Source organism: Pocillopora damicornis, chromosome 2 (assembly GCF_964200805.1).
Source record: "Pocillopora damicornis chromosome 2, jaPocDami1.2, whole genome shotgun sequence".
NCBI lineage: Eukaryota > Metazoa > Cnidaria > Anthozoa > Scleractinia > Pocilloporidae > Pocillopora > Pocillopora damicornis.
Genome location: NC_142671.1, coordinates 5,806,047 through 5,825,009, shown reverse-complemented (window position 1 = coordinate 5,825,009; position 18,963 = coordinate 5,806,047). Strand labels below are relative to the sequence as shown.

At 36.9% G+C, this 18,963-nt stretch overlaps 2 protein-coding genes across 2 annotated transcripts; one reads left to right on the top strand and one right to left on the bottom strand.

The window, feature by feature from the left end:
* Nucleotides 1-75: 75 nt before the first annotated feature.
* Nucleotides 76-15,178, top strand: LOC113665608 (coatomer subunit alpha). The gene is made up of 41 exons (XM_027181329.2): nt 76-296; nt 1,214-1,327; nt 1,760-1,833; nt 2,445-2,525; nt 2,791-2,867; nt 3,007-3,116; nt 3,362-3,477; nt 4,060-4,159; nt 4,341-4,430; nt 4,846-4,891; nt 5,038-5,120; nt 5,372-5,457; nt 5,696-5,760; nt 5,864-5,933; nt 6,308-6,383; nt 6,525-6,607; nt 6,755-6,894; nt 7,127-7,212; nt 7,329-7,467; nt 8,113-8,167; nt 8,522-8,629; nt 8,739-8,816; nt 8,929-8,997; nt 9,312-9,398; nt 9,833-9,935; nt 10,041-10,136; nt 10,371-10,459; nt 10,832-10,955; nt 11,067-11,159; nt 11,254-11,357; nt 11,463-11,537; nt 11,742-11,810; nt 12,429-12,565; nt 12,810-12,882; nt 13,164-13,355; nt 13,458-13,490; nt 13,603-13,686; nt 13,776-13,853; nt 13,958-14,070; nt 14,272-14,353; nt 14,604-15,178. Exons 1-41 carry the CDS (start codon nt 257-259, stop codon nt 14,661-14,663), a joined length of 3,678 nt encoding a protein of 1,225 aa, XP_027037130.2. The 5' UTR covers nt 76-256; the 3' UTR covers nt 14,664-15,178.
* On the bottom strand, nt 14,801-18,682 carry LOC113665605 (dehydrogenase/reductase SDR family member 12). The gene is made up of 3 exons (XM_027181324.2): nt 17,760-18,682; nt 16,901-17,065; nt 14,801-16,301 (listed from the first exon to the last, which is right to left on the bottom strand). Exons 1-3 carry the CDS (start codon nt 18,286-18,288, stop codon nt 16,021-16,023), a joined length of 975 nt encoding a protein of 324 aa, XP_027037125.2. The 5' UTR covers nt 18,289-18,682; the 3' UTR covers nt 14,801-16,020.
* Between the last annotated feature and the right edge of the window lie 281 nt (nt 18,683-18,963).

The following is an 18,963-nucleotide window of genomic DNA, read 5'->3' as shown; positions in this document are numbered from 1 at the left end:
GATTTTAAAACTGGGGCCGACTTGAACGATTTCTTTGAGGGAGGGGTAGGAGGAGCAAATCTCTTACATGAAATCGAGGCACTCACACATGTCTGAAGTGACGTGGCGACCGCCATATTGTTCGCAGTGGTAGAACTCTACAAGTTTTCTACCAATTTTCATCGTATTCTGGCGGTCCTGGCGATTGCAAGCCTTAGTGGTGTTTTTAGTCATTTATTATTAGCCTCTTGAAAGGTTTGGTAAATTATCTTTTACCATGCTTACGAAATTTGAAACAAAATCGGCGAGAGTTAAAGGTAAGGAAGTCGCTCTATTATTTCGTGTTCACGGTATGCATGACTCCTTGTACAGAATTACGACTGCCTTCATATGAATGTTTTTCAAAAAAATAATTTTGATCCCTTTTCATCTTAATCTACTAAATAAACTTTAATCTACCGTGGTTATCCGTGGAAAATCTCTTGTTCATGGCTTCTTTTCAAGAATCAGACGATCGATTGGTTCTAAGATCGAATAATTCCAATGTTTTTGGAAGTTTGTTGAATGCAGTGTATTGTTAATTTAATATAATTGTTAACTTATTGGTCTGTTGAAAGTCGCCTGTTCAGAGGGAAAAATTCTGTAAAACCTGACCACTGATTTTGAAAGTTTTAGTCACTGTATTTTGTGATTCAATAAAGTGATCATTTGTCAGTAATGGAGCGAATTTTGACGGACAGTTAAAAAACTCAAACCATTCAATCACGAGGGCCAATCAGAACAAAGGAAAATAATGTGAGAAGCCAAGTAAAATCAAGAAAACTGCATAAAACATGGGAAAATGCAAGTGACCAGGTTCTAATTGGTTGTAGTATTCAATATGATTGGTTGAGAAGGTGTGCAAGTTTTTAGACCTACCACAGAGTGAATGAAAACGAAACCATAGAAATGCCAATTTACTTTTGATACTCATTTGAAATTTGCCCTAGTGATATTTGGAAAAGCTTACTCTAGACTAGTGCTGCATGAAAACTTGATTGTTTACTACTTTTGTAGGTTCTACTTTAGACTCCACTGTTTCCAAAAATTGTTTTAGTGGTAAAATTAGCTTATGGTCATCTGAACTTTGTGAAAATTCCAAGAACTGAGATAGATAGTTGTGTACTATATCACTGTTAGGGTACATTAGAATTCCATGTAATATTGACTTCTGCCTTTGTCTTCCATTATTTAGGCATTGCCTTCCACCCCAAGAGACCATGGGTTCTTGCTAGTCTGCATAATGGTGTTATACAGTTGTGGGACTACCGAATGTGCACATTGCTGGAGAGATTTGATGAACATGATGGTAAGAACATAGTGTTTCAAGATGCATCCTAAGCATGTCCTAAGTCTTGTAATGCATGTAATAGACAATTAAATCAAAGGATGAACTAATCCTAGTGGTGGTGTTTCTTGTTTATATAATGACAGAAAGTAACACCTAAAAGAGCACAGGATCTTAATTGCTATTGACTCAATGATGTTCAATTTACAACATGTTTTAACTATTTTCACCATGCTTTGGTTCTATTATAATTAGGTGTTGGTTTTTCCAGAACAGATTTTATGTAAATTTTTCCTCGCCTTTTATTCATTTTTCTAGTTTGAAACAAAGGAATGAATCAATATATGAATGAATCAAAAGTTAAAGTATTTTTAAACACCATTGTAACCACAATAAGTTGCCATATCTTGTATATTATTTGGTCAAGATGTAGTACCCTTTTCTTTTTTCTAGGTCCAGTTAGAGGAATCAATTTTCATACCAACCAACCTCTGTTTGTTTCTGGAGGAGATGATTATAAGATTAAGGTATGTCTTTTGTGTCTCATTGATATATGTGATCACATCTTTCACTTTACCTCTATCATTTGAATGTGGCTTACAGGGGGTGTATGTACATTGTAGTCAATTGGAGTTACTTGGAATCAGAAATAAATAGGACTAGGTTTTGGTTTCTGAGTCATCCTGCTATGAGTAACTGTCCTATTCTGTGTCAGTGATAACACTGCTAGAGTACAATACCATCATTATCATGCAATTGTTCACTGGACATATGTTACTTTTACAGTTTCTGCTGTTGTTTCCTTTACAATAAATATCAAAGCTTTGTTTTGTATATTCTGCTGTTTTTCAAAAGAGAAATAAGTGCCCTGTCCCTTTTTGAATACGCACCCTTCCTAGAGGTACCAAAAGTAAGTAAACACCCCAGGCACTGAAGTGAGTCATAAAAGTATGGCATTTGAAAGTAAATTTGATCTTGGATTTTTGTATTGATAGCTAAATTCATATACAGGGTACAGGGTATCAATGTTTAGATTTGTGAGACAGGGTCAATATCAAAGTTTGTTTTCTCACAGATGACTATGAGCATTTTCTTCAACGCAGAAAACAGAAAGTAATCATTGTGTTTCTTGAATTAGGTGTGGAACTACAAACAGAAGAAATGTCTGTTCACTCTGTTGGGCCACTTGGATTACATCCGAACAACTTTTTATCACCATGTAAGCAATGCATGATATTAAGAAGTGTACAACTTTGGCATGGTGCTCTTTTAACATTATATGTCTCATTCTAGTTTAGTAGTTTTATTTATACCATTAAGCATTGTAAATCAGGGTTGATATTGTTACTGTTAAATTTTTTTGCTTTTTGGTCAAATAGATTCAGGGACCAGTACATGTTTTTGTCATTTTGTTGGTTAATGTTAATATTTTTTTCCAAAATGTCCAACACTGTTTTTATGTCAACATGTATGTTAATTGACAGGAATATCCATGGATAATCAGTGCTTCTGATGATCAAACAATTCGCATCTGGAATTGGCAGTCGCGCACTTGTATCTGGTACTTCCTTTTTTGGCCTTGACACAGTAGTGACATTTTATAATGATTATCAGTAGGGCCATGTTATTCTTGTTGATTTTTTTCATCATCACTTCTCCTTTTATCCAATAATGGAATTGATAATCATTTTCTCCTGCAGTGTTCTCACAGGACATAATCACTATGTGATGTGTGCTCAGTTTCATCCTGCAGAAGACTTGGTTGTTTCTGCTTCGCTTGACCAAACAGTAAGAGTCTGGGATATTTCAGGTGGGCACTGTTGTTATTACTGGTCCCTTTTAATGCCCATTTTGGTGCAGTATGATAAAATAGTAAGGAGGGAGGGAATCCCTACGCAATTTTTGGTATCAGATTAAAAGTCTCGTCATTCTTCTCTTGATAGAACAGAAGAGATAGAACAGAAGAGAATCTTATAGGGTTCTGATTTGATCATCATCATAACTGCAATTACTTTTTTTTACAAGCTTATCAAGTTGTCAACTTTAAAATTTAAGGCCTTAGAAAGAAAACCTGTGCACCTGGAGCAAGTGGACTAGAAGAACACTTAAAAACTCCTGGCCACACAGATCTATTTGGACAGTCAGATGCTATTGTTAAACATGTACTCGAGGTATGTGGATATGTACAAACTAATCAGATTTCCATGCCTGTATTGTACATATAAAGTTTCAGATTATCGGAACTTACTCTGGAAAGGTAGTTTGTTTATTATAAGGCAATTGAGCACCATTTATAATACATGCTGATAATATGAATGAAAGGAACCACTGAACAGAGTATGCTGATATGCCTTCTTTGAAAACCTTTCCTACATGTAGTTGTGCAAGGGGTCTAAAGAGATAACTTAAGATCCTGTTAGACATGTATGTGTATTGTCAGCCCATGGGAATGAATCTTTTTGAATATAGGGGGGCTTCCACCGTACCTGTTGCACTGGTTTGTTGTATGATAAAATACCAGGGGGGTTTTCCTTCTGGTGAGTCTGGTTGAGACTGATTCCAGAAAGTTCATGAAACAGACACACTGTAACTGTATTTGAATTACCACATTTAAAGGGACATTTTATCGAACCTTTCAAGCAATCTTGAGCCATTGTTTGGAATTATCAGTTTGTCAAATAGCAGAGGAAAGGGGAGGGCTGGTATTCCTGTACTCTTGTCAAATTAAAGGTCTCTTTGTGCTCTGTTCTTAGGGTCATGATCGTGGTGTCAACTGGGTTTCTTTCCATCCCACCATGCCACTTATTGTGTCTGGAGCTGATGACAGACAAGTCAAACTGTGGAGAATGAATGGTATTAAAGTCTGTTTTGTTCTCTAGTAAAACATTTCAAATACTCAGATTTGATCAAACATTCATGTAATTTGCACTAGGTAAATTGTAGTTGTCAGTTATGAAAATAATAATTCCAAGGAGTGTTATTTAGCCATGTGTTGATCAGTGTTACAAGATATTTTATTTTTTGTTAATTCTAGACTCCAAGGCCTGGGAAGTAGATACATGCCGAGGACACTACAATAATGTATCATGTGTAATGTTCCACCCTAGGCAAGAGCTGATTTTGAGTAAGTATACTAACTAAATATTGATGTCCTATACAGTTGTTAAAAATGTTTTTTTACAGTAGTTGAAGTACTGTTATATGGTGAAGAACAATGTTCTCATGGTGTCAAATTTCTCAAACAAATTGGGTTTTTTTTCCTTTTGTCTTATATTTGTCATACAGTAATAGTCTGAAATAAAGGAAACATTAAATTAAACTGTTTATAAGATTTAAAACCAAGAAAATTAAAATTTGAACTGCAAAATGATTGATGCAGCAAAATAGGAGCGAAAAAGCCAATTTAATTGAAAACTGTACTCCTTTTGAAACAATGTTAGGTTTAAGTCAGCATGCACTATATGTTGTGAGCGTACAGTTGTCTCCTGCTTTCTTTTAGTGCTATTATTCTTAAAAAATTTCTCCTCGTCTTTTCACAGGCAATTCAGAAGACAAGAGCATCAGAGTTTGGGACATGTCAAAGAGGTGAGAAGTTCATCTTAAGATGAGATGTAGTGGCATGATGTTTTCACACGTATACTAGGTAGTGAGACCTGCAAAAAATCTGGATCATTTCACATGTGTTAAGTATGTTTATTATGATTAGACTGAGTTCACTTTTACATTTTTAGAACTGGAGTTCAAACATTCAGGAGAGAGCATGACAGGTTCTGGGTAGCAGCTGCTCATCCCACACTCAATCTATTTGCTGCAGGTATGGTTCTGTCACTTGTGTTTTAGCAGAGAGTATTTCCCCAACATTTTCTTTTCATTGTACTAAAGTAGATAATATGAATGAAATAGAGCTTGCCCTTTGGGATTAGATTGGAATGTGGGCTTGCAAAGGCTTTGCTCAGTGGGTAAGTGCATAAAAAGTACCTTGTATGGCAGAGAAATTCATCTGCACATCTACCATGGGGTACTTACAGTGTTCTTTATGATTGAGAGCTGTTCGTTTCCTTCCAGGCCATGATAGTGGAATGATAGTCTTTAAGTTAGAGAGGGAGAGGCCAGCTTATGCAGTTCATGGAAACATTCTGTATTATACAAAGGTGGGTCAAAAGAGAACGGAGAAGAAACAAACAAACAAATTAGAAAACATTTTACCTTCAGTATGCTGGGCACTTACAAGTATAGTAACAGGAGTAAATATTTATGCATGGTTATGCCACTGCCAGTCCTTTAAGTGAAGTTGCCGAGGTAAAAAAGATCTGTCTTTTTTCATTACATGGATATGCATTCCTAAGCTTAAGATTTTTCTATGTTATTAAGAAAGTTATTATTTTGTAGGAGAGATATCTGAGGATGTATGAATTTGGAACCTCTAAAGATGTACCAGTCATGCAGTTCAGGAGGTACAAACCATTTTTAATTTTGCTTAACTGGACCTGCATGGTTGTATTTTGTTTGTTGTACATATTACTTTTTATGCACACTGATATATTTTTACAATTCTAGGAACTCGTCTCGCACTCCTGTGTATAGCATGTCATACAATCCTGCAGAAAACTGTGTTCTTCTCTGCACAGTAAGTGATTCCCATCAGTATGAATAGTCATGTGCATGGTAAAAGTGTTGCATCTATTAAATATTTTATCTGTGGGAAGAAGTGTCTTTGTTTTGCTCACAAGGGGTTACCCAAGGAAACAATTTCATTTTACATGACTGGAATGCAAATGTTATGCGGGTGAATATTCTTAACATCTGCATATGCTTTTTCTTTTTTTACCTAAAATTGAGAATTTAATTGAAATGTGCATGTTTAAAACAAAGAACCATGAAAATTTACATTGTTCTTGAGTGGCAGGTTGTGAGAAATGCCTTTGGAAAACAGAGTTTGACAGTTCACCAACAAGTGTGAAATAATTTGTTTACTTTGATTGGATGTTTCTTTCATGTTAGAATGCAAGCAATCCAGAGAACTGCGTTTATGAGCTGCATGCAGTTCCCAAGGATATTGACAGTAGCAACCCAGAAGGTATGCAAGTAACATTTTCATTTTTTCAGATTTCTTTTAATTTGGATGTATGATCTGCACTAGATATAGCAAATAGCTAAAATCGTACTCCCCACAATTTTATAACTGACTGTTGATAATGTGCTTTTTTTTTCAATTTAGTATCTGAGGGCAAAAGAGCATCAGGATTGACTGCAGTGTGGGTGGCACGCAATAGATTTGCTGTCTTGGACAGAACACATACTGTAAGAATTAGAGGAAACTGTTATGCATTTATCAGTAGCCTGCAGCACAGAAAACTGGATCTGCAGGAAGATTCAAAACCCTGGAATTTGGAAGTCATATGCTCTGTGACATACTTTTCATTGACATAAATTTGTTTCCTTGACCAGCTATTGATCAAAAACCTGAAGAATGAAGTAACAAAGAAGGTCCAAACTCCTCCTTGTGATATGATATTCTATGCTGGCACTGGCAGTTTGCTATTAAGGGACACTGACTCTGTCACCTTGTTTGATGTGCAGCAGAAGAGGTACAGTATTTTTAGAAATACACTTGTAGTAATTATACTTTCTTGGAAATACATGTACATGTAGTATGACTTGTGAATCAAATGTATCCCACCCATTGTTGTGATCAGTTTGTGTTACCAAAACCTGATGAACTTTCTGCCTCCAAGGGCAGGCGTGGTTTTGGCGTCTGGAATCCTACTGAAACAAAGAATATACTTCATATTTTCATCTTTAATTTCTCTCTTATGGCAGGTCCTTGGCATCTGTCAAAGTGAATAAGGTGCGATATGTGGTCTGGTCAGCTGATATGGCTCACGTGGCCTTGTTAGGAAAACACGGTGAGTCTGAATTTATCTTTGACATCATGCCAGTAACTTAAAGGGGTCAACAGAACATGTATGATTGCAACTTTCAATGAATTTTTTAAAATTTTCTCATTTTATTGTGTTCCCAGTTGTTGCAATTTGTAATAGAAAACTGGAGTGTCTTTGCACTATCCATGAAAACATCCGTGTGAAGAGTGGGGCATGGGAAGAAAATGGTGTTTTTGTCTATACCACAAGTAACCACATCAAATATGCACTAATAAATGGGTAAGTATGCAATTTGGGTGCCTGTTTGTTATTTTGTATTGTTAAGAGCCAGCTCTACAGTACATGTTGGCAGTCACTTTTACCTCGATGGGTAGCTCATTTGTACAAATGAAACATACAATTACCTATTACAGTAACTATGACTATTATTTTTTTGTCTTTAACAGATTTGAAATCACCTAAGTTTTGTATTGTACTTTAATCTGGGTTCCTCCCTTCTGTAAACACAATCTAATGATTGTTCTACAACACACACATGTACATGTATACTAGTATGGAAACAAAACTACTAATCTGTAGTATCCTATAGCTTGTTTTCCATTGGGGTGACCCATTCTTTGATGGGACCAGTCTTTTCTTGCATAAGTTTAGATTTGAGTAAATGTGTCAGTTCTAACAGATGTAGGCAAGTAAGACAAAACATTTTTGTTTATCTTTTGTTGTGAGGGGGCCTAAGTGAAGGCAAGTGGAAAAGAAAAGCTGCTTGTCCCAGATAATGGGATCTTTTTTATTATTTCTATTTTTTTTGAGCCAAGCGTAGAATTTGTCACTTCATAGGGAGGAAATCCAACCAGTGTTAGTTGCAATTTAGAGATCATTATTTGCATCATTGCAATAGTTGTCTGATACTTTCTCATATTCTAGTGACCATGGTATCATTCGTACACTTGACCTTCCCATCTATATCACAAGAATCAAGGTGGGTTCCTCAACATTTGAATGTGTCTTAGAAGTGGTATTCATGTTAGGTATTTTAATTGTTGCAGTCTGTGGTGTTTAGAAATATATGTCTTAAGGCCTATTTACACGGCACGACTTTGTCGCATGCGACAAGCTTACAACAGGCCTACGACATGACTTAAGATTCGTAAGCGAGTTGTAGGTTTGATTTACACGAAACAATTCGTGTCGTAAGCCTGTCGTAAGCTTGTCGCATGCGACAAAGTCGTACCGTGTAAATAGGCTCTTATACAGATTAGTTATGTACTATTAGAAAAGAACTGATGTTAGTTAATAGTGCTTTAACCTATTCTTATTTATATTTATTTTCTAGGGTAGCAGTGTGTACTGTCTTGATCGTGAGTGTAAAACCAGAGTTCTTGGAATTGACCCTACAGAGTTCAAGTTTAAATTGGCTTTGATCAATCGCAAGTATGATGAGGTAGGCTGGACTGGTTTTGGACACACCTATGATTACTTTTAAACATGCAACGTTCTGGTTTCATGTAAATACCCTCTGTAAGTTAGTTTTCTGTCTATTCCTTCTATAGGTTCTACACATGGTGCGAAATGCCAAACTGGTGGGACAGTCTATTATTTCTTACCTTCAAAAGAAAGGTTATCCTGAGGTAAGAAACTTTAATTTCCTTCTCAAATCAATCGCCAGTCTGGCGTGGGGCATTTTATAATGGTTTGTTAATGGCTGACAGACTCAGTACAATTTTTTTTTTCTTAATGCAGGTTGCTTTACATTTTGTCAAAGATGAAAAGACCAGATTTGGACTGGCCTTAGAATGTGGTAACATTGAGGTATGTTATACAAGGGGGATATTAAGTGTGGCTGTGCATTCTGTTGTAGAGATTTTAACCTTATGATTTAGTTGGGTCAAGTTTACAAAACCAGGTAACAGGTTGGTAACAGATTACAAACATTCGTGTCTGCAGTCTTAAAAAGAATAATAATGTTCCCTAGCTTTGGAAGTTCACTGAGCCTTGCCCTCTGTCTCTCTTACTACTAATATGCACTGCTGCTGATTTATGTGCAATGTACATATATAATACTATTAAAAAAAATTACAATTGTGCCTGAAATGTAAGAGATTTTTTGTGATTTTTACTTACAGGTAGCCCTGGAGGCAGCTAGAAGCCTTGATGACAAGGTGTGTTGGGATCGATTAGGAGCTGCTGCTCTGACACAAGGAAACCACCAGGTATGTGTCACAGAACATGTGTGTCTTAGTTCCTTGTACAGTAATCTAGGTTGCACTGAAGGCATACATTGCTCTTTAGCTAGTTCCACTATGTTAGCATCTTAAATCTAAGAAACTGGTGTCCAGGCTCAATGTGGATTGGCAAGTTTTAATTGTCATCATAACAAGTTCATATGTGAGTCACTGCTGTTTCCAGTTTGATCATGAGAGACTGATTAAACTTTCTTGGCTTGCTTTGCTGGTTTTATCACACTGGGGCCTCTTGCTTTAATATTTTAATCTTCCTTAATGAATAGAGTAGTCTATACTTAATGCATAGGATGAGACTGGTTTCTTTGGAATGCTTAAGGCTTTGTGTATGGCTGTGTCAATGAAAATTATGATGTTATACTTCAGTTGTTTTCATTAATTTTCTTTTGCATTTTATTCAACAGGTAGTAGAAATGGCATATCAGAGAACAAAGAACTTTGACAAGTTGTCTTTTCTTTATCTTATCACTGGCAACCTTGAGAAACTTGCCAAGATGACCAAAATTGGTGGGTGTGCTTTCTGAGTTTGACATGCTGTTTGTTGCTTTGTAGTGCACCAATTTATAAATGGATTCTATTTGTGAATTAACTGATTTTTGGTTTTGCATGTAGCTGAAATCCGTAAGGACATGAGCGGCCAATACCACAATGCATTGTACACTGGTGATGTGGAGGAGAGAATCAAGATCCTGAAGAGTCTTGGTCAAGGTAAATTAAATGACTAAATGTGTTTTTATAATCAGTTTTCTGGGTGAAATGAGGTCTTCAATGTCCCAGGAAAAATGACTGGATAAATAGTGAATGACAAGCCTGTTTGCAAGATGAGGATATTGGTAATGATATTTATGGGACTGTAATGGGACACCTGATTATTTTGTCAATGTGAAGGTAAATAATTACTGCCATTTAATGTTATTTTCTTTATTTGGACTCTTCTCAAAGGATCCTTGGCATACTTGACAGCTGCTACTCATGGGCTTGCTGAAGAATGTCAGGAAATAAAAGATACCTTTGATCTTGATCCAGAGACAGTATGTAGAATTTGATATATTTTAACAATTCTGAGTTTCTTATTTCTATGCTTAAGACTTAAGAGAAATGCATGTTGAAGCCACCTTGGTTGTACAATGAAGGCCACCATACATTAAATCCCTGCAAAAGAGAATGAAACAAGTTCAAGATGATTGGGGATTTAGGTAACTTTTACTGAATTAATGAAAAATGTTCTCCAACGAAAGAAGCATTTTTGTTTTTGCTGGTAAGAAGTTTGAGTTACCTGAGGTGAAGTTAGCAAAGTATGGCAATATACAGGCACTACCAGTAAACTATTTATAGAAAAAAAATTCTGTACTATCAGTGATTTATGATCTCAGAACCAAATTTCATTCACACTTTTTATTTAGCTTCCAGCTGTGAACCCAAATGCCAAGTTATTACAACCACCAGCACCAATCCTTCAGAATGAGGGTAACTGGCCCTTACTTACTGTGGCAAAGACTTTCTTTGAAGGAGCCATGGCTGCCAAAGGTAAAATTAGAACCACATGGATGTTTATACATTATGTAGAGCTCTTTAGTTCTGTGTTTAATATGTAAAGATGAAAATGCTAATTGAACATAAATTAACTTTGACTGATAGCTGGTGGTGGAGCTGCAGCTATGGTGGCTGCAGATCTGGATGAAGGTGCCGGAGATGGCTGGGGAGATGATGCAGCGCTTGTGATTGATGAAGGTACATTGTACTTTATTTGGGAGTTATTCATAGTCAAATGTGCCAGCTATGATCCTCCATCCTGACCAAATGTAAATACATTTTATCATATTAGAAGGAGGATTTGGTGAGGAAGGCCCTGATGGTGACATCCTTGGGGGAGATGAAGAAGGTGGCTGGGATGTTGGAGATGAAGATTTGGTGCTTCCACCTGATTTGGTAAGTTTTAACCAAGTCCTGTCTTCAGCTATTCATTATGTTTATTGTGAAATGTAACTAAACTGAGATAAAATATGGTCATGTCTTGTTGCATTTATTTCACAGGATGTTGGTCCTGTGTCTGGTGCTGGAGATGAAGGTTACTTCGTGCCTCCTGTCAAGGGAACTAGCCAGTCCCAGGTAATTTCAGAACACTCTTGTCTGGCACAATTTTGGTGATATGGTAAAATCAGGCCTTTTATCTAAGTCAGATTGTTGCTGAACAGATTTTTAGTGATATAAAAAGATATATAAAAGTAATTTGCTAATTACCAAATACATACAATTTATTTTATGATTAATTTGAAAATTACTTTTTGAAAGCTTGGTGGTTATTTCCTACAGGTGTGGTGCACTAACTCCCAACTTGCTGTTGATCATGTCCTGGCTGGGTCATTTGAAAGTGCTATGAGGGTAAGTAGTATAATCATGTTTTTTTTCTTTGAAAATTTTCTCACACACCATGGACTGTTATACCAGTAAAAATAAAGGAAATTTTATGTTGTGTGTTATAATTCAGTAAATTGCTGCGAGTCCACGGTGTTGCCAGTTTGATCATAATTGGCTGGTGCAAGTTCCTTGACTCGCTAGATGAACTGAGAGTCTTCTCACTCACCTGGTTTGTTTTTTCATAACATGCTTGGTCTTCTGGCTTCAACATTATACTTATTCCATGAAGTATTCTTTGTACAGTTGGTAGAAAGGGCTCAAATTTATTGATTTATTGAAGAAGCAGCATAAATGTAAATTCTTTTAATTCTCAGCCTGAGCCTTTTTTTTTTTCCTTCATGTTAGACCCACTACTGAGTTATTCTTCAGAACATTCATTTAAGACTATACTAAGAGGCTCAATTATGTGACCATCATCTTTTTCAAAATGGATGTGGAGGTGTAATCATGATTTTAAAAATTAAAGCTAAGAATTTGCAAGAAGCTTAACTCTGCTTCTTCCAAACCAGCTTTTACTGACCTCTATGCACTCCTTAATGAGAGATTTTTCTTGATTTTTTTTTCCAATTTCTGTGTGCACAGCTTCTTCATGACCAAGTAGGTGTAGTCGTGTTTGAACCATACAAGCCACTGTTTATGCTGGCCTTTGGTCGTGGAAGAACTGCACTTCCAGGCATGCCTGGAGGGCCACCATTGCTGGGGCATCCTCACAGAAACTGGTGAGCTGTTTGCTTTGGACTGAGCTCTGTTGAGAATTGAACTCTATTAAAGATTATTTTATTTTAACACATACCAGAAGTAAATTGTGCTCATTTCCTTTAGTTTTAGAAATGAGGAAATGTTTCCCTGTCGGTTTTGTCTGTTTATGTAGATGTGTGAAACCAGAGAAGAGTATATACAGATCCTCCTGTACTTATAATGCGTCTTTGAGGCCATTATTGATAATCTTATTTGGTTTTGTAGGAGAGATGCTGGAGCTAAAGGTGGCCTTCCTGCTGTGGGATTGAAACTGAATATGCTTGTACAACGTTTACAGGTGAGGACTACCCACAGTGACTTCGTTAGCATTGCTACATAGCATAACATAGCTATTATACATCCTTGCTTCTTCAGGTATAATTAGCTAGGTTACTAAATGCTTCTTCTGTGTAGTATGTGAGCATGCTTTAAGTTTTGTTTGGCTGATCCTCTTCTTCAGGGAAGGGAGGTACTGGAAGAGTATGTTCTATTTTCAATAACAGTGAAAACTTCTCAAGTCTTCCTGGCTCTGGTGTACCACCAATATTGTTTTTTTCTTTTTTTTTACTTTCTGAACAGGCTGCTTACCAGTTGACAACAGGAGGCAAGTTTCAGGAAGCAATCTATAAACTTCAAGCCATTCTCTTGAGTGTTACTCTGCTGGTTGTAGACAGTAAGCAGGAAATAAGTGAGGCACAGCAGCTGTTGGGAATATGTCGAGAATACATTGTTGGACTGCAAATGGAAGTGAAAAGAAAGGAATTACCTAAGGTGAACAAGGAGCTTTTTTTGGGGATCATTTCTTCTAGTCATACTATGTTTAGAGTGGTCAATTCCATGACATTACTCTAAGGGTGTTCTTTCTTTCCACAGTCCACCCTTGAAGAGCAGAAACGGCTTTGCGAGGTTGGTTTCTTGTTATGGCTTACTCATCTTTATGTAATATAACATCCTGGAAAGGACAATAAAGTTCATTTTAGTTATCAGAAACTTACTGCAAGTGTTTGTGTTATTGTAGATGGCAGCATATTTCACTCACTGCAACCTCCAGCCAGTACATCAGATACTTACTCTTAGGACTGCTGTCAATCTTTTCTTTAAGGTGAGACCATGCAACTCTTTGACATACAACCCGATTATTCATGGGTACTCTTTCTGCCTTCATATGTTAATGTTACAGTTTGTTTACAGTTAAAGAATTTCAAGACGGCTGCGTCCTTTGCTCGTCGCCTGTTGGAACTAGGACCACGTCCAGATGTGGCTACGCAGGTTTGGAAATGATCACTACTTCATCACTTTTTCTAATTTGAAGCAAGCTTTCAAATGTGTTTACCAATGATATGATGGTATGATGGTATGATTTCATTTGTTAGATTCGTAAGATCCTCCAAGCCTGTGACAAGAATCCTACTGATGCACACGTTCTTCAATATGATGAGCATAACCCTTTCACCATCTGTGGAGTATCTTACAAGCCTCTCTACAGGTTGGCAGTTTATGGTGTCCTTAAGTGGAACTTCTTCTCTATGTGATCATTTTTTAAACAAAGCAATATAGCTTTCTTTGTTAGTAACCTCTGATTTCCTGCCCCCCATGGTGCATTAGTTTTATAGCTGTTATTCAGACTGGGTGTGGCTTGCACACATGCTGAGTGGTGTTTATTGTTGGATCTTTTTTGTCATTATAGAGGAAAACCACAAGAGAAGTGCCCTCTCTGTCAAGCTTCCTATTTGCCTGAGTACAAAGGAACAATTTGCAATGTCTGTAAGGTAAGGTTTACAGCTTACCTTGGCTGTTTGTTTATTAAATGAAGGGGATATTCAAAACATACCGAGGCTTATCATCCCTGCACAAATGTTCTCTCAGTTTTTGTAGGGTAAGGTTTGGGGAAGGAAGAATCAGATGTCTGTCTCACAGACTGTAGAGTGCTTGCAATGCGTGAGGAGAATGAAGATCTAATCCAAAGATTTTTGTGATCAGTGGGTTCAAATTTTACTCATTCTTCTTTTTTTCTTGCAGGTTGCTGAGGTTGGAAAAGATGCCATTGGCTTAAGAGTCAGTCCATTACAGTTCAGATGAAGAATAAGAAGAAACAGCAGATCCTTTTCATTACCAGGAGAAATAAATGCATTTTTTAAACAAGACCTCCCATCTGCTTTTAAAGGAAGAATTCAAGGCCATTTTCCATTTGAAAAGAAAATAAACAAAAACAGTCATATAGTTGAAGTACCTTTAAAAAAATTACAAATTATTCCTTTAAGAGGTTGAAAAATGATTTAAACTGTAACCTTGCCTCAAGGTTTTGAAAGAAACATATTTCGTGTAGTTAGAAAATTAAATAAGTTCAGTTCATTTCTTGATAAGGTAGAGTTAAGAACAAACCATCACAGGAATCATAGATGTTCTATGAATTTTCTAGTGTTAAGATTTCAAGTAGCAGTAATGTATAAATCACAAAAACATCCATCATTCAATGCCATTAAAAGCATTGGAACTAAATATAAGGCTTTGTGTTTATAAAGAGTTGTTTGGAATGTTTCAGTGTTGAGTGGCAAAAATCAGGGCTGAAGACTAATAAAATATAATCTTTCTAATTGATAGGTAAATCATTTGTTGTCTGGGTTGTGATGCATTTTATTAGCATTGGCTTTAGAGAGGTCAATTAATATCAGGGAGAGCCTAACAGTTTCCAAAATTTCCTAAATCCTGGAGTCAAAGAGCAGCAAATACTGGAGACAGGGAAAACAAGATTCAAACAGCAATCATCCAGTTATCATGGGCACTAACTTAGAGAAATTACAAACTAGTTAATCCTGTGGTTGGTCAAAGTACTCTATCAAAGACCAAAGTAGTGGAGATGGTACCCTTCACACTAAAAAAATGTTCATTAGAGACCTGCATATGTGAGTACCTGCTCCCTCCCCTTGGTTTTACACCAGGATTAGCCTTTCATACTGAAAGTTCACACATATTACACCTTTTTGTGGTATCAAATACCATGTAAAGAAAAATGGGTTGAAAATGAACTCTCAAATTAATGATACTTGTTTCATATCTTTTAAATTTATCTCATTTTTTTTGTAGTGTAAATCGCACCAGCCCAATTGCTATATTTAAAGCTGAAATCAACATATCATGGCTTTTTGCTCTGGCTCTTCAACATTAAAAGATAACTTTTTTATAATGATAAATAACTGCACTAAATTCGCACTTCAAGATCCTACAATAATCATTGGTCTCTTGATGTTACCATTATTTGTAGATATGTTCATCTGGATCAGTAACTCTTGACTACATAACAACTTCCACAATCTCAATCAAAGAAAGGAAACAACCTTTCATCCTTGTTCCAACTAATGGCATTGCAAAATGGTGGTAAGCAAATGAGATGGCAACATGGTTACACCCTTGCTTATCTTCCTAATAATAATAATTGTCAGTTGGCTGATGAATCAGGCTTGAACTTGGAAGCCAAATCTTCCAGTTTGGTCATCAGCTCATTTTTGTCACCATCAGAAGCCTTTGACCATGCCAGAGGTAAATGAGTTGAAACTGGTTTTCTGTCTTGATAGAAGGCACCGCAGGGCTCCTTTGACATATCAGCAACAGACAGCCAAATGATTGTGTCAGCACCCTGAGCACAAGTACGCAGACGGTCCTTCATTTTGCGATGGAAACCTGGCATTGATGTCTGCACTGCTGGAGTATCTGCCCAACCTGAAATATAATGATTGCCTTACATGAACTGGAGCAGTTTTAATTGTTTTTGCAGTTGTCCATTTGTCACATCAGTGTGTAATCATGGTGGTGTCAGATAACTACTGTATCACCACAAAAAAGTGTAATTAGACTCTGTTATAAAAATAATTTAAAGGTTTCCTCTGATCAAAAATAATACCTGAGAAGTATTAACCAAGAAAAAATAATAAATGGAAGAAATGTGTATGTTACATGAAAGTAACGGTGGTATGCAAAGGGTGAAGTCTCTGTGGCCTTTACCAGTATTAATGACATGAAGCAACTATGGCCCATGCTGGCACATAGTTTACCACAACATTTTCCCAAGGATATGGTGATGTTAATCTACACCCTTGCTCATGCAGGGCAAGACACTGAAAATTAACAATCTTGTTAATAGAAGAACATTAAAGCAAAAAGCTTAAACCTTATAACTCAGACTCCAGCACAATCACCATTCTTTCCACCTCAGCTATTGCATTGGCCACTGATCAACTTCAAGAACAATAGCACTCACAATAGGCATTACAATTGTGTCAAATGCATTTTTCTTTTCTTATATTTGCACAACAACTTACCTGGGTGCATGGAAGAAAACAAAATTTCCTTATGTTTTTCTGCCCATTTTTCAGTCATGATCACTTGCTGCCGTTTGTTTTGTGCATATGCCATGGTTCCATCAAATGGGTTCATCTTTTCAAACTGCAGATCTTTTATATCAAGTTTCATAACCAGCATACCTCCTGCAAAAAATGAAATAAACCCATATAGCTTGCTAGAAGCAGTTTGTGAGATAGCAGTTCCAAGAATTAATGATACAGATCTCAAAGTGAATGTCTGATTGGAGTGGCATTGCTCTATGCTATATCTTCAAATCTTAGCCCACTTTGAAAAGAGTCATTTGTCTCTGTGTAACTCTATTTAAAACTTGAAAAGACACTCCTGATATTCCATAATAAATAAGCTATCTATTGAAGAAACAATAACACGATTTCGCTTTATTCAGCTAATTTTAAAGGCTTAGTCAGAAATGCTAGGATCTCTCACCGCCCCTCCCTCTCTCCCCTCCCCTCCCCTCCCCTCCCCTCCCCTCCCTCTCCTTAGTAGATAGTCCAAGGAGGCATTGGATGATAAACAAAGGTCGATCATCAAAATGAGAATTTAACAGACGGCCTGATTATTCCTATGCAGGAAAACATTTCGTGTCCTCCAAATGCTACAGCCTATTTACATTGAAATCACAAGACAAAGTTCAAGGTGCATTCGAGCTCTTACGAAAAAATTGACTTATTTCCACTGGGTGATTACGTAATGTGCGACGTGTAAAGTTTGGAATAAATCAAAATTTGCTCACAGTGCAATAAGCGAAATTTTGAGATATTTTCACTCGTAAACCTCCCTTTTGTATAAAGTGCAGCTACATAAATTCTAACCAACCTGACGAAACTGTAATGACTCTCGGAGCTTCGTTTTTGAGGAGTAAAGGCATGAGACCAGATGTCAAAATGTACGTTCCCAAAGTATTAGTGGCAAAGTTCTTCTCCAGACCATCTTCATCGACTTCTCTTGTGTTCACCATACAACCAGCATTGTTTATAAGGACGTGAAGAGCTTCATTGGCGGATGAAAACTTCTCCACGAATTCCCACACCATTCTGGGCTTGGACATATCAAGGATGTGCAAAATTACTTTATCGTTTCCCGACGATTCGCTGATCTCTTTTCGGGCTTCTTCACCTCTAGTTTCGCTGCGGCAAACCATGTGCACTGTGGCTCCTTTTTTGGCTAAAAATGCTGCTGTGTCTTTTCCGATTCCACTATTTGCGCCAGTTATCATGAACGTTCGCGATGAAACATCAACATCTAATGCTTTCGGATCAAACGATTTCTCCGCTGCAATATATCCGTTCTTCGTATATTCACGTAAACCTTTGGCAAACCAGACTACATTCCTATAAAACGTCATCTTCTTTGAATTCTACGACTATGTATGACAAAAGAAACCAACAGTAGTTAGTGAAGGTAACTTTCGCGATTTTTTAGATGGCGTGACAAAGCTTCGCGAGGTAACGGAGGCGTAATATTATGTTAACCTCGTTTCCAGGATCTTCGCCCCGTGACTTTGGACAAGAGGGAGAAGTCTACTTGAAAAAGCTCATTGCTCATTGGAAAGAAATCTTGTCATGTAACACGTATCCTGTGGAGATCAGGGAGATAGCAAATTCTGTTATGGTCACCTTGAAGATTGACTATTACAACGACCAGTCAAGGATAATAGCATATCATGCAACATTGGTCATTTTTTAAAAGTTTAAAGAAGAAAGAAACTCAAAATACAATTTTTTAGAGGTAAAACAAAACTAGAAAATGACTTTCACTTCACTATATGGTAGTACAGAATTCAATTTTAAGACGTCCTATGCACAATTTTATGATTTTCCTCATGAAAGTAACAGAAGATGCAGTTCCTCTACTATTCACTTGGTTAATTAAAGCTGATCGTTTTTCTCCCAAGGTGGGGCAAATATATATAGAGGATATTACATAGCCGCGCGCCGCGTGCAGGGATACGAATTTTATCTTCGAGCGCTGAAAGTACTTCTCACGAATGAGAGATACTTTCTGCGCAAGAAGATAAAAT